Source organism: Penaeus chinensis, chromosome 31 (assembly GCF_019202785.1).
Source record: "Penaeus chinensis breed Huanghai No. 1 chromosome 31, ASM1920278v2, whole genome shotgun sequence".
NCBI lineage: Eukaryota > Metazoa > Arthropoda > Malacostraca > Decapoda > Penaeidae > Penaeus > Penaeus chinensis.
This window is the reverse complement of record NC_061849.1, coordinates 17,069,076-17,084,075: the sequence shown is the minus strand read 5'-3', so window position 1 is coordinate 17,084,075 and position 15,000 is coordinate 17,069,076. Positions and strand designations below refer to the sequence as shown.

The 15,000-nt window shown below is 43.8% G+C and overlaps 1 protein-coding gene across 3 annotated transcripts in view; it reads left to right on the top strand.

Annotated features, from left to right (window-relative positions):
* Nucleotides 1-15,000, top strand: part of LOC125041827 (cadherin-23-like) — a 69,246-nt gene that overhangs the window by 53,126 nt on the left and 1,120 nt on the right. Inside the window, exons 15-33 of one of the 3 annotated variants that reach the window (XM_047637161.1) lie at nucleotides 4,996-5,291; nucleotides 5,496-5,631; nucleotides 5,960-6,280; nucleotides 6,483-6,647; nucleotides 6,831-7,010; nucleotides 8,253-8,398; nucleotides 8,602-8,783; nucleotides 8,967-9,190; nucleotides 9,350-9,538; nucleotides 9,779-9,911; nucleotides 10,043-10,197; nucleotides 10,481-10,720; nucleotides 11,150-11,335; nucleotides 11,479-11,586; nucleotides 11,755-11,982; nucleotides 12,406-12,580; nucleotides 12,846-12,990; nucleotides 13,837-13,956; nucleotides 14,874-15,000. The exon at nucleotides 14,874-15,000 is cut by the window's right edge and continues 1,120 nt beyond it. In XM_047637161.1, coding sequence (XP_047493117.1) covers nucleotides 4,996-5,291; nucleotides 5,496-5,631; nucleotides 5,960-6,280; nucleotides 6,483-6,647; nucleotides 6,831-7,010; nucleotides 8,253-8,398; nucleotides 8,602-8,783; nucleotides 8,967-9,190; nucleotides 9,350-9,538; nucleotides 9,779-9,911; nucleotides 10,043-10,197; nucleotides 10,481-10,720; nucleotides 11,150-11,335; nucleotides 11,479-11,586; nucleotides 11,755-11,982; nucleotides 12,406-12,580; nucleotides 12,846-12,990; nucleotides 13,837-13,956; nucleotides 14,874-15,000 — 3,456 coding nt within the window. Of the gene's footprint in view, nucleotides 1-4,995; nucleotides 5,292-5,495; nucleotides 5,632-5,959; nucleotides 6,281-6,482; nucleotides 6,648-6,830; nucleotides 7,011-8,252; nucleotides 8,399-8,601; nucleotides 8,784-8,966; nucleotides 9,191-9,349; nucleotides 9,539-9,778; nucleotides 9,912-10,042; nucleotides 10,198-10,480; nucleotides 10,721-11,149; nucleotides 11,336-11,478; nucleotides 11,587-11,754; nucleotides 11,983-12,381; nucleotides 12,581-12,845; nucleotides 12,991-13,836; nucleotides 13,957-14,873 lie in introns of all 3 variants that reach the window. The other 2 variants (XM_047637160.1, XM_047637159.1) reach the window with 2 other exon arrangements.

Below are 15,000 nucleotides of genomic sequence, written 5' to 3'. Positions count from 1 at the left end.
AGGAACCCCAGCCTATCATGCGCGAGGCTTTAGCGACGCGGCCGAAACGGCATACCGGAGGAAGCGAACACGCATCTCACGCCACGGAAAAGCGTAGTTTAATGTCTCCGTCTACGCTAGGGCCCGCCCTCAAAACTCCGCCAGCGCGAGAGCTTATCCAAGAACCTCTGTCCGGAGTTAGGTACCCTCCTGCATCTCTTATCATATCGGAGTACAGCCATAAGCTTGCCTCCACTCCGGAAAACAGTCATGGGGCCCATCCCACGCCAGGGCCAAGGCCTCTGTGTGCAGGAGGGAATACTCAAAAGCCTTTTCCCAAGCAAGGACAAACCCATGAGTCTCATTCAACACCAAAACACTTCCAAGAGTACCCACAAGACTCACAAAATGGCATCAGAAGGGCAGACCCCATCTCAGCGGCAGGGAGTGCCCTCCATGATGCCCCACTAGGCGTCAGGAATCCAGGCCAGGGGCTGAGTTTGAATCCATGCAGCATGTTGACCGCGGAGCCAGACCCGAGCCACCTGTCTGAGGATGTGCTGGTGATCATGCTGACGGAGGTGTTCCCTCAGATGCCCGTCCGTCTGCAGAGCCTCATCAAGCGGTTCAGACGACTCACGCGGACGGTGTGTTACCTCGACATCGACTTCAATGAGCAACAGCTAGAAGTGCGAGTGCAGGACCTGCTCGACCTAACTCATGAGATCATCTGGATCGTCGTCGAGAGCTGCATGCTTGTGATTAAAGGGCACATCGGCGACATGGCAGAAAAGCTGCACGGATCCAAACGGCGCCTCGAGCATGCCAAGAAGGAGTACAAAGAGTATGTGAATCTCGTCGCAAAGACCCGAGAAGACCTGGACGAAGCCCAACGGGAGCTGCAGCACGCTCAGCGCAAAGACAGAGAAGTGAAAAAAAACATTAAATACATTTGGTCGCGTTCCCACAGCCGCGAGGCGCATGAGGGAACTGCCAAGCGCAGAGGGAGCGGAGTTTCGATAGAAGCTCCGTTGAAGGCGGAGCTCGGCAAAGCAGCGCGTAGTTCAAAGTATACAAGGGACTTTCACGGAGATTCCGAGTCGACGTCACTGGCTGATGACAAAGATATGGCCGGCTATGATGCTGATATTCACGACAGCGGCGTAGAGGGCAGCAGTGTCAGTCTGCTGACGAGTGTGATGAAGGAAGTTGCCGTCATCGAGAGAAGACACAGCCAAGCCGGTGATGTAGACGACAAACTTCAAAAGGTGCTGAGGTCCACACGGCAGTCGGTTCTCTTGACGAAGAAACAGATGTGCCAGAGGCTGGATTCCAATGTTTCTGCCGAGCAGGAATGCATTACCAAGGAAGACGTGCTTAACATGCGACGCGCTGAAACTGCCAAGCTTAAAAGCGCACTGAAGAAGCTAAAAAAAGATTACGATTCCATGAAGAGAGACGGTGCAGCCGTGATTGCGCGGATGGCCGCCACGGCCGAGGCGATACGCAAAGGAAGTTCAGGAGATGAGGAAGTAGCCAGTGCCATGGCGGAGGTGCACTTGCAGAGGAGTGAAGAAAACAACAAATTGCTGACGGAGGTGAGGCGGGAGGCTGTCCTGTTCGCATCACGAGTCAATATGTTCAGTGTGCAGGACTGGCTTGCCGCAAGGCAGTTCACCAAGCAGGAGGTGAACGCTGTGTACTCCAGCATTAAAATCAAAGGACACAAGGACACCCACGATGTGATGGATTTACTGAAGGAAGACGTCGACGCGCCGGCAGTGATAGTGATTTCCGGGCCGAAGGGAAGCGGCAAGACTTCCCTCTGCCATTACATTCTGCACCAGTGGAGGACGAATTCGACTGGAGTTTGTGCGAGGCTGCGGGAGTGCGACCTTGTCATTTACGCGGCGGTGAGCGACATCGCTTCCTCCGGTTCGTGGAGTCAATACCTTCGCGAGCACGTCTTTTGCCACACTGTCAAGGACTACCCTAACTCCAGTATTCATGAAGAGATGAAGAGCATGACAGTGCTGTTCCTCCTGGATGTCGGAGGAGCTGCACGAGATGCTGTGTCTGTGCTGAAGGAAATTATGGAGAATTTAGGAAGAAATTGCTTGTTGTTGACCACGCGTTCGGGCAGTGAGGGAGAGTTTGTGCAGGTCGTGAGAGATTTCGGAGTGAAGTGTGTGTTGGCCGAGATGTGCCCGATGACGCCACAGGCTATTAGGAAATACGCGTCCCATTTCTTCTCTCTCTGTGAAAATCACAAAAACTCTACATCTGAAAGGGTAGAACAGTTCAGTAGTTTAATGTTATCCATGTCGATAAATCCCACAGTTCTTTACCCGCTCCCTCTGGCTTACTTATTGTACCTGTGGTGTATTAATCCGAACCACGTGCTCTTCTCCACGTCCGTGTCGAGCCTGTTCTCGCGCCTGCTGAGTGTGTGCCAGCACCGCCTCGCTGAAGCCATCAAGGGGGACTGGGGGGAAAACAGAGAAGCCGCAAGGCTGGCAGTGGAGAGCCGTCTGGAGCAGCTCTACCGGGCGGCGAAGGGCCTTGTGGCAGGCGGCAGCTGGCCACACGGTCACCAGATCTTGCTCGAGGCCGACCATTGCTTGTTCGAGGACCCTCGGGTGCTGTGGCATTTCAGCCCGCTCGTCGTGGTGAAGAGCGGGGCCAGCGGGCGTACGCATGGCCTCCTCACCCATCCGTCGCTCGCCGAGATCCTCTCCGGCTTCTTCCTCGCTGATTCCCTTCTGGTCAAAAGCAGGCGAAGCTCGGTCCTTCGGCGCCCCAAGCTGTCGGCCTTGTGCAAGCACGAACCCAGAATGCTGCGTGATGTGCTCCTTCACGTTGCAGGATCCTTCCTGTACAGCAAGCACACGCTTGATGATGCCAAGGATGTCGTCAGTATGTACGAGAAGTCCCTACACGATAAGGAAAACATGGGAGGTTGGTTGACTTTGCTGCAGGAATGCAACTTCACCAGCAACGTGTGCGAAGCCGTGTCCCTGACCCTGGCGTCCCTGGCCACCTGGATTGCCGCTCGCCATTCCCCCGAAACCAACCACGTGGTCGCCGAACTGCTAAGGCGTGGAGCCTACAAGCCCAAGCTGGTGGTGGTGACGCCCGACGCCTCCGACGGGGAAAGAGGGGAGGGCGTCCGCCGCATCGTCCACGCTCTCGGGACGTGCCCCACCACGTTCGTCCACCTGCGGCAGGAGGCTCAGTTCTACACGTGGGGGGATGAGACGACGAGCGACGCGCTGGTGGTGCCGCTTCAACCCCCAGGGACACTTAAGGAGTGCTGGGGACACCTGGGCACCGAGGGCGCCATGGCACTCCGGCACTGCCACCACTTGGAGGAGCTGAACGTGAGAGTGTCCTCCATGGAAGCCCAGGCCGCCCTCACGCACAGCATTGCGAACCAGAAGCGCTGCTTGAAGTACCTCTACCTGCGGCTGGACCTGCCGACCTCCATCCCCTCCGCGAGCTTCCAGCCGCTCAATTTCAAGGGCAAGAAGCTCTGGCTGAGGCTTCGGAACATAACGGATTCCTCGGCGACGTGGGTCAGGGACCTCACCAAGAAGCTCAGCAGCTGGTACACCGAGGTGGTGCTGGAAGAGAGCCAGCTGTCCCCGTCCGTTCTGCACGACCTGAAGGAGTCCATGCCGCGCACGCCCCTGCATGTGTCGGGGTGACCAAGCCGGTGTGGCTGCAAGCGCCCGCGACTCTCAACCCCGCTTTGACATGCCCAAGACACTGCGTTGATACAAACAATTTAGTGTATATATTGTATATAGAGACAAATGCAAGAATATGAGTACGATCTCAAATTATTAACAAATCGACAATATGATAAGGAACGCAATATTAACCAAGAAAAGGCGATTGTGAATGCTTTACACCTTACAAGTCAAATTATGTATATCATGGAGGACACAGAAAAAGTGACATCCTCATGAAGCTTCAACAATGGAGGCTCAACAATGCAGGTTCGTTTGACACACAATTTTTTTTTTTTTTGTGAAGCTTAAGAATTTCACGCTTACAGGGAGAGAGAGAGACTTTGTTTCCATCCTCCAAACAGGCAAAATTTTATCAGCTTAGATATGTTTATTCACATTTACTTATTTTTATTTAAGAAACGTTGGACTTTCTGAATCGCGCGCTAAGGTCCATGGTGAAAGAGGATACGCCAGTCGATATTTAAAGGATTTAGGTTTCTGAGTAATTGTTGAATTTTGTGGATTTTTTCTTAGAATGAGCGGCTGAAAGAGAGGAAAGACAAATTCAAGTAATTCGTATATTTTTCCTCCTGTTATGAGCGCGCACGCACACGCACACGCACACACACATACACACACACTTTCTCTCTCTCTCTCTCTCTCTCTCTCTCTCTCTCTCTCTCTCTCTCTCTCTCTCTCTCTCTCTCTCTCTCTCTCTCTCTCTCTCTCTCTCTCTCTCTCTTGCTCTATCTCTCTTGCTCTATCTCTCTCTTGCTCTATCTCTCTCTTGCTCTATCTCTCTCTTGCTCTATCTCTCTCTTGCTCTATCTCTCTCTTGCTCTATCTCTCTTGCTCTATCTCTCTCTTGCTCTCTCTCTCTCTTGCTCTCTCTCTCTCTTGCTCTCTCTCTCTCTTGCTCTCTCTCTCTCTTGCTCTCTCTCTCTCTTGCTCTCTCTCTCTCTTGCTCTCTCTCTCTCTCTCGCTCTCTCTCTCTCTCTCTCTCTCTCTCTCTCTCTCTCTCTCTCTCTCTCTCTCTCTCTCTCTCTCTCTCTCTCTCTCTCTCTCTCTTGCTCTCTCTCTCTCGCTCGCTCACTCACTCACTCACTCACTCACTCACTCACTCACTCACTCACTCACTCACTCACTCACTCACTCACTCACTCACTCACTCACTCACTCACTCACTCACACGCAGGTCCCACCAGCGCTCGGCGTCGCCAAAGGAGCGCGGAAAGCGATTCCCCTTCCCTCTCCCTTAGTCAACATGTGTTCCTCCCCACAGGTGTTCGCGTGGGACAACGACGGCTCCTCGGTGAACAAGAAGGTCGTATTCAGGATCCAGCACGGAGCGCAGGACAAGTTCGTGATGGAGGCGGACACGGGCGTGATCTCGGTGGCCCAGGGCGCGCTGCTCGACCCCGACAGGACCGAGCCCAGGGCCACCACCTACGTCCTGGAGGTGATCGCCCTGGACGGGGGCATCGGCAACGCGCAGCTCCAAGCTAGGACTGTGGTCAATATCACCATTCTGGATGTCAATAACAAGCCCCCAGTCTTTGTGGATCCGGGAACCGTCAGGTGAGAGGCGTTTTTAAACAGGGGAACAAGTGTAGCTTTTTTGTTATTAGAATTGATGTATTAATTTTACTGAAGCAGAGTGCCTGCGATGAACGATGGTCCATTTTAACATTGGTCATTTACTTATTTTGATTTATTCTGTAGTGTCTGCGAGTTCCAACTTGCTTTTTTTTCTTCTAAAATTGGCTAACCCCACCTCGACAGGGTGTTTGAGAACGAAGAGTCCGGTTTCTACGTGCATCGGGTCGAGGCAGTGGACCTCGACGCGCGGCCCAAACTGCGCTACTCCATCGATGCCCTCAACTCGGAGGCCAGGAACGAGGAAGGCGTCATTGTTAAGGTAACGGGGAAATTATTTTTATTTTGAGGGAAAGAGTGTAGTTCTACAATGAGTACACAGAATAAGAAATGTGAGATGCTTTCGTGATTTACGAATTGCTAATAGATCTTGGACCTAATGATGGCTTTGTAGGCGTTTACTTCATTGAGATGATACAGAATTCCTCACAAACTATATAAAGCTATCTCTTCACTCAGTTACTTGGCTGTAATGCTAGTTGATGTTAACTAATTGAATTTTCTTATAATAACAACGAAATGCGTGGGTAAAAAGAGCCCTCCCGTTGAAAAAATGTAATAGCGTACTAAATCTGGTCTTGCACTTGCAGCCCACGGAGTACAACTACGCCGATGCCTTCGAGATCAGCGAGGTGGAGGGACTGATCCGGACGGCCAGTCAGCTCGACCGAGAGAAGATCGAGGTCATACGACTGGCCCTGATTTGCGAGGACCAGGCGGCGGCCACGCAGAAGCAGACCGCAACGGCGACGCTTACCATACAGGTCCAGGACATTAATGACAACGACCCCAAGTTTCGGAAGTCGTTCTACAGGAGGAGCGTGGCCGAGAACGCCAAGACGGGGACCACGATCGCCAATGTCGTGGCCGATGACGTGGACAAGAACCGCACCATCACCTACTCGCTGCATGTGAGCTGGTTTTGTAGTTAGCTTCTGTGTAATGTGTGTTGTGACTGGAAATTAGAAGAAAAGAAAAAAATAATGTAAAACTCTTGTACAGAAAACAATGCAACTGATGCTGTTTTTGTTTGATTTTGCTCTTGCTAGATTTTGTTTCAGAAGTATGTATGCACAGACTAACAACCGGACGTAATGTTTTTTTCTCTATAAGGGACCTCCAACAATCCTGTCTCTCATCAACCTGGATCACGAGACCGGCGAGATCGTCGTAGTTGACCGAGTCGACCGAGAGGTGTCTTCCTGGCTCAACTTCTCTGTGGAAGCGACCGACTCGGGTGTTCCTCCTCGGTCCAGTTTCGTTGATGTCCTTGTCCAGGTAAGAGGAAGACTCGCGGATTTATGAAGACGGTTGGATGTTTTGCAAAGCCTTGTTTTAGCTCTCTTTGACATTTTTCCATCTAGTATCTTGTTCCCTATAAACACAACCTTCCTCCCTATCCTTTCTTATAAGTAAAAATAATAACAACAAACAACATTAATTTGACCCTTCCTCGCCCAGGTGATCGACGAAAACGACAACAACCCCGTGTTCGTGAACCCCCCGACCAACCTGACTATCCGCGAAGACGCTCCTCCGGGAACTCAGGTCGCCGTCGTGACCGCCGTCGACCCCGACTCCGATGACTATGGCCAGGTCACCTACCTCCTCGACAGGAAGTCCTCCGATGGGAAGTTCAAGGTGAGAAAGAGAGACTGAGTGTGAGTGTGAGAGTGAGAGTGAGAGTGTGAGTGTGAGTGTGAGTGTGAGTGTGAGTGTGAGTGTGAGTGTGAGTGTGAGTGTGAGAGTGAGTGTGAGAGTGAGAGTGAGAGTGAGAGTGAGAGTGAGAGTGTGAGAGTGAGAGTGAGAGTGAGAGTGAGAGTGAGAGTGAGAGTGTGAGAGTGAGAGTGAGAGTGAGAGTGAGAGTGAGAGTGAGAGTGAGAGTGTGAGAGTGAGAGTGAGAGTGAGAGTGAGAGTGAGAGTGTGAGTGTGAGTGTGAGTGTGAGTGTGAGTGTGAGTGTGAGAGTGAGTGTGAGAGTGAGAGTGAGAGTGAGAGTGAGAGTGAGAGTGAGAGTGAGAGTGTGAGAGTGAGAGTGAGAGTGAGAGTGAGAGTGAGAGTGAGAGTGTGAGAGTGAGAGTGAGAGTGAGAGTGAGAGTGTGAGAGTGAGAGTGAGAGTGAGAGTGTGAGTGAGAGTGAGAGTGAGAGTGAGAGTGAGAGTGAGAGTGAGAGTGAGAGTGAGAGTGAGAGTGAGAGTGAGAGTGAGAGTGAGAGTGAGAGTGAGAGTGAGAGTGAGAGTGTGAGAGTGAGAGTGAGAGTGAGAGTGAGAGTGAGAGTGAGAGTGTGAGAGTGAGAGTGAGAGTGAGAGTGAGAGTGTGAGTGTGAGTGTGAGTGTGAGTGTGAGTGTGAGTGTGAGTGAGAGTGAGAGTGAGAGTGAGAGTGAGAGTGAGAGTGAGAGTGAGAGTGAGAGTGAGAGTGAGAGTGAGAGTGAGAGTGAGAGTGAGAGTGTGAGTGTGAGTGTGAGTGTGAGTGTGAGTGTGAGTGTGAGTGTGAGTGTGAGTGTGAGTGTGAGTGTGAGTGTGAGAGTGAGAGTGAGAGTGTGAGAGTGAGTGAGTGAGTGAGTGAGAGAGAGAGAGAGTGAGAGAGAGAGTGTGAGAGTGAGTGTGAGAGAGTGAGTGAGTGAGTGAGTGAGTGTGTGAGTGTGTAGGAAGAGTAAAAAAAGTCTGTCTGTTGGGGGTCATATTAAAGCGAGTTAGTGGAAATAAGCGTGTATATGCTTTGGTGTTTTTGTGTCATGTGAGTAGACATATAGTGGGTGTTGTTATTGTTTCATTATGTCATTGTGTACATTTTAGGAATGTAGTGTACTTAAATGTGGGTAAATTCCACAACTATATTATTTAACATATGAGCAGATAGTTATTAGATTTCTATTTACATTTCAGATTGATCCAGATACTGGTGTCATTACTGTTGCTTCTCCACTGAATCGTGAAGAAATGGGCTCCTTTACTCTCCTCATTGAAGCCTGGGACAATTACCAATTTGGTTATTCCACTGGAGAATCAAGAAATGCATTTATGCAAATTGGGTAAATGCCTGTCTCTTTTTTATACATCCAGAAATTGAATTTTTACTTCCATAAGTTGTCTCCTCTGGGTCATTTCTATCACATTTATTCAAATATAAGATTAATCTTCCTTCTTAGAAACTTGTATATAATACATATTATTGTTACTTTGTTATTTGAATGTCAAGGCAGTAAATGTAATCACAAATATTGCCACAATACAGGGTCACAGTAGCAGACATCAATGATGAAGCACCAGTATTTGAGGGACGTGAAGGATGCACAATGATCACAGAATTCCACGAAGCAAGAGAGACTGTTACTGTTGTGAGGGCTACTGATGGTGATGACCCAACCTCTCCCAATGGAAGGATTCTGTTCACCATTGAGGGTGGAAATGAAAAAGGTAAGCTTTTTAGATTTTATGTTTTGGTATTCTGCCTTTTGGGTTGAATAGCTGTAGATATCCATGTTATTTTTTAGTTCTGCCATATTTTGTAATTATAGTTGATATTCATTTTTTTTTTTTTTTTTTAAGTTTGTTTAATAGTTGAAATACATGGGTTTTACCAACTTTCTCTCTCTTCAGGTCTCTTTGATTTGCGGATGATAGATCAAACAGCTGCTCAAGTATTTGCTGCCAAACCACTTGTAGGACAGTATGGGAACTACTCCTTAATAGTGCAGGCACAAGACAGAGGCTTCCCCCCAAACTCAGTCATGTCAAAAGTTGATGTCTGTGTGACTGATTTTAACGATCACGCTCCGCTCTTTGTCTCTCCTTCAGTCAACCTGACTATTCGTGTTCCTGAGGTAAAAATGGTTTATGAAGTGTGTTTTACATCTACAAGGCACCAAAAAAGTTCATGTTTTATTTGTTTTTTAAGATACTCCTACTCAGTCCTCAAGTAGTATTTACTTGTATATACTTGATTAGTCTGTCCATTGTCTAAGACTTATTTATATCAACAGAATGCAACAGTCGGGAGTCTAGTCATACAGGTGAGGGCCACAGATGAAGATATTGGAATCAATGGAGCAGTGAGGTACAGGATTCTGAAGGATGCTCTTGGTGACTGGCAAACTTTCAGCATCGATGAAATAACAGGTGCTGTTCTCCTGCAAAAGCCACTGGACAGAGAGAGACAAAAAATATATGAGGTAACACAACCAAGTTCTTGTTATATATCTGTGAATACTGAATGCAAGCTAAAGACCTATAAACAGTTGGAAATGTACAGAATTTAAGGATGCATTTTTTATGGATAGATATTACCAATAAAAAGTCAGAATTGCCTATTATTGTATATTCAACAGATTTTTTTTTTTTTTTTTTTTTTTTTTTTTTTTTTTTTTATCATCATGTGCCCAGAAGCCAATTATAACTTCCACTTTTTGCAGATTCGTGTTGAAGCCTATGACCAAGGAGTACCAGCACCTCTTTCGAGTGATCTTGATCTTACAATCTATGTCCGAAATATTAATGATTTCGAACCACAGTTCCTAAAAGACCAAATGATAGTGAATTTTACAGGTAAGAGGTTTATATAACTTGTCATGAAAGGTGTAATAACTCTTTGTTTAACCTCAATGTAATGCCTTGACTACAACTGAGAGGAGGATATAGATGGGATTCACAGTAACCTATTTTTCTTTTCTCCTCAGAACACAAGACACCTGGATCAGAGAGAACTAAGTTGATTGACACGGTAGATTTGGATGATGTTGATGAAGACAATGGTGCCCATGTTTGCTATTTCATTGTTGGAGGAGATGAATACTCAACCTTTAGCTTGGACAGAATATCTCATGAACTCATGGTGAATTGATAATTTTTATGCTTTTAATGGTTTATCTTGGATGATAGTTTTGTATGTTTATACTCTGGAATTTGGATTTTAAAAAATGGGTCTTGAATACTCCATTCAACTGTTTTTTTAAATATTTGTTGTGCTATTTAATGAATTTAATATTTTCCTTTATGTACAATACCGTATATTTATTACTTCACAAGTCTGTTTTCCATTTCAGTAAACCACTGTAATCCTTTAAAAAGAAGCAAGTTTTAAACATTTGTGTATTAAATGCCCTCCATTCCAACAGACCATGAAGGAGTTAGACCGTGAGGCGGAGGACCACTACACACTTCTCGTCAAAGCCACCGAGGACTGCCTCACTCTGCCCGAACCTGTGGCTTTCTTTGACCCCAGGGATGACACTCTGCTCAAGGTCCATGTCTTTGTTAATGACATCAATGACAATCCCCCAAAGTTCACAAGGGAAGTCTTCACGGGGGGTATTACCACAGAGTCTCACTTTGGTGCGGAGATCATGAAAATAACGGTGAGTGTGTGTATAGTGCTTAGATTTTTTTTTCTCTCTCTCTCTCTCTCTTTTTCTCATTCACATTTTATCTTTTCTTTTCCCTTCTTCCCCTTTTTTAAGTCATTATTGGATTTTATTAATTTTACTCTGATTATTATTTTGTTTAATTTTAATTGATGTCATTAAGAAAGTTATTGTTATGAGGATGATAATAACAATGATAATGATAATGATAATAAAAATGATTTTTTTTATGATATTGTTATTATTTTTATTATTGTTGTTGTTTTTGTTACTACTGACATTATTATTATTATAAGAAAAATAAAAAAAATATTATTACTGTAATTTATTGTCATTATTATCACAGTAACAAAAATCTTATCATTATTGACACGGTATTATTACTATCATGACAACATAACTAACTTTTCAACCTACTTTCAGGCTATTGATCCAGATTCGAGTGAGAACAGCCGCTTGAGGTACTACATGGACGGCAGGGTGCAAGAGACCCTCTCCGAGAACCTGGATAATATCCGCAGATCTCCCTTTGTTGTCGACCCCGTTTCAGGCATTGTTAAATTGAATTTCGATCCTCAGAAAGGAATGAAAGGATATTTTGATTTCAAGGTAGAAGCATTGTTAGATTCACCTATTTTTATATAGTGTATTACCATTATTTGAATTTGTGTAGACATATCCAGAATGCTTTTTCAATTGCTAATAGGAATTATAAATCAAAATATTTTAAGACCTTTTTGTTCTTATTTCAGGTTTATGTTAATGATAGCAGTGGGTATGCAGACAGAGCAAGAGTGTTTATTTACCTTTTACGAGAAGATCAGAGAGTGAGGTTCATCTTGAGGCAGTCCCCTGAGGAGGTTAGAAGAAAATGGGAAATTTACATGGTTATTGTAACAAAAAATACACTTTCCTTCCCTTCTTCTTTTTCCTTTTTGGTTAATAAATGGAGATTATTATTTGATATAAAGTTATGTTTTGAATTATTTTTTAGAATAATCACTAAGCCTCATCTTCCTTTTTACCAGGTGCGAGAACAAGTTGAATACTTCAGGGATTATCTTGGGAATGTCACAGGAGCCATCGTTAACGTTGATGATTTCCGTGTTCACGAAAATCATGATGGGACAGTGGACAAGACCAAGACTGACTTGTATCTCCATCTTGTTGATAGAAAAGACAATTCTGTATTAGAAGTCAAGCAGGTTCTGGCCATGATCGATGAAAATGTCGAGTATCTTGATAATCTCTTCAAGGTTAGTCTTATTCGTTCTTATTTATTTAAATATCATTTCATGAAATTGTATAAAAGCTTAAGGTTGATGGCATATGAGTGTGTTTAAAAAATTGTTATTACAATTATATTTATTCATATTTAAGTAATTTATTTTGCTCTGGTGATGGCAGCTTGTAGTATACTTATGATTACTTAACATAATTAGTAAACTCTTGTATATATTTTATAAACTGTTTTCTCTATTCATAGTTGGTGATGGAGTAGTTGCTCTACATTTAAGAATAAATGTGATTCAGTGTTAGTGGGAAACAGTATCACCTAATGATTGTAGCACAAGAGAGTGACTGACGGACTGACTGTTACAAGATTGTAACCCAAGGCTTTTATCATACTAACATCTTCTCTGTTAAAATCCTAGGAATTAAATGTGTTGGACACTCAGCGTGCAGAACTGATAACTGCTGGCGTTGCGGAGGACAACCTGCTTTTCCTGTGGCTGGTTGGCGTCATAGTCTTCCTTACCCTGCTCCTGGTCTTGACCATTGCGCTCTGCCTGTCACAGCGAGCACGCTACTCCAGGCAGCTCAAGGCAGCCACAGCAACTGCCTTTGGAGAATGTAAGTATCATGGGCAATATACTTATCTGAATATTTTCAGAAGTAGTGTACCAATGAGAAATTTCATGTTCATCAAGAATCATTATTAATTTTTAAAAGATTATAGACCTGTCTCAAAGGCCAATGGAATTAGTAAGAGGTGCTAGTCTTTTTATACACTCTTGCCTCATATGAATCTGCAAAAATATAATAATACTTTCCTTTTTTTTTCCCCTCAAAAGTAAAAGTCACCTGTCATCCACTGCATTCCCTCTTTGCATTTCAGGTTCCCACGAGCCCGGCCTCAATAGGTCATCCACAGTTCCTAACACCAACATCCACAGTGTTGAAGGCAGCAACCCCATCTGGATGTCTGGGTTTGATAATGATTGGTATAAAGATGAAGACTCACTGAGGTACCAACAATTTGTGTGAGTTTCCTGCACCGCTTTTTGTTTGTCTTACTTTGTTGTTTGTTTGGTTGATCAGTTTTTGTTTTGTTTGTAATGTTGCTCAATGTTTCACCAAAGTAATTGTTGGTCTTTGCTTAAGAAGTTGTGATTTTTTGGATAATGTGTATGTTTTGTAGCATATGCCTTTTGTATTGATTGTGCATATTTATTTGTCTTCCTTTTTGTCTGCATAATGCTTAATTCTTTTCCAAACTTCTTTGCACATACTTAATTCTAATCAAATGTGGTATTTTCTCAACAACTGTCAATTATTTTGATAAAAATTGAATTATTCTCAAAAGTCATTATATTTTACCTGCGAAAGGACATTAAGTGCTTGTAAGGTACTTGTAAAAATACATTAATGATAGATTAATAATGTCCATGTAAATGTAATAAAATTCCTGTGAGTACAGCTGTCCTCTTCCATTCTTTGTTGTACACATAAGTAGCTTTAGAGTGCACCATTATTTGACTGCAGTATCAAGTTATTGGTTTTATGATAGCACTCTTACACCTTAAATGCATTAGCACCTCCAATCATTTTTTTTTGGTCACGAATGGTATCCCTAATATTGCTAATTTTATCTTCTGAGGCCTTTTCTTAAATTTATTTTTCTTTTAATCCAGTGACTCAATATTTTTTATAAGAAAACATTCATCTCTAAAAGATTTATAACTTAATATGCAAATTCTGGACTGAGTTTAAGTGTGAAATAACTTTTTTGCAGGGATTTGTACTGTACCCAGATATGTATAATAGGGTAATCTATCTGTCATGTGTTATTAAAAAAAAATGTAGCTAATAATTTTTGTTCTCTTTAGCCATCAAAGTGAGGGAAATGACAGTCTGGACGACAATGCTGTAGACACATCCCTCTCACCAAGGGGAGACCGAGATATGCCATATATTACTCACAGCAGTGTTCCCAACCCATTATCAAGGTAGGTGTTGATAACATGGCCAAGTAGTTAGTTCTTTTTTGATGCATCATACTCTCTATGGATATTCATCCTAAGAATATGAAATTGAGGAGGTTAGCTCATAATGGTAAATGTGAAGATGGATAAGGTCTGTTTCTTTCTGAACAGTATGCATGGATACAGGGTAAGTTTAAGAATTATATTGAGGAATGTCTATATGTGGCTGGGACAAATAGGACCATATGTGACCCTAAAAGTACATCTTTGATGGTAGAGATAGTCTAAACTGTTATTGATGTGTCATGCAGTACTAAAGCAACTTGCTGTGCATCATTATGTTAGACATAATTATGTATGTGATGGTTCACATGTATGTGTTTTGTTTGTTTACACTTATTGTATATGTACTCTAAACCAAAAGTCTTTAAAAAAAATATCACTTGGTGGAAAAATTCACAATGCCAAGTTTGTGTATTGTTTTTTTCTACCATACTTTCAACACAGTAGAATATTTTACCAGTCAACAACATTACTTCTTAACTTGAAAATCAGTTAAACCAATTTATTTATGAAGTATTTTCTGGTTTTAGTTGTGGAACAGGATTTTTTTTTTTTTTTCACCTCCAGTCTTAATATGCCCAAAGTCACTGTTTCCACCTGATGATCAATACACGCTCATAAACTGTAGATCTAAGTGTAAATACTTCTTGCACATCCAAGAGGAGAACTAAAAATCATTACTGGACATGAACATGTAGTTTATTTGTTTATTTTGATTTTAGAATCTAGTCTAACCCTTCAGGTGTTTCCTGCTTGAAGAGCTGTTTCTTCTTATACTTTTAGTACCTGCACTAAGTCTTCCTGAGTTTCCTTCACTGTGCAATATTTTTCCATCAGTGATTTTGTCGTAGTATTAACTCTTCTTCTCATTTTTGTAGGGAATCGAGTACAGTGGGTTCCAACGCTCAGCTTACGAACCATGAACATCATAACATCAATGACACCTACCGAGCCAACCTTTACCAAACCTTCCATAAGATTGGAAATCCCCTGGTTGACAAAAAG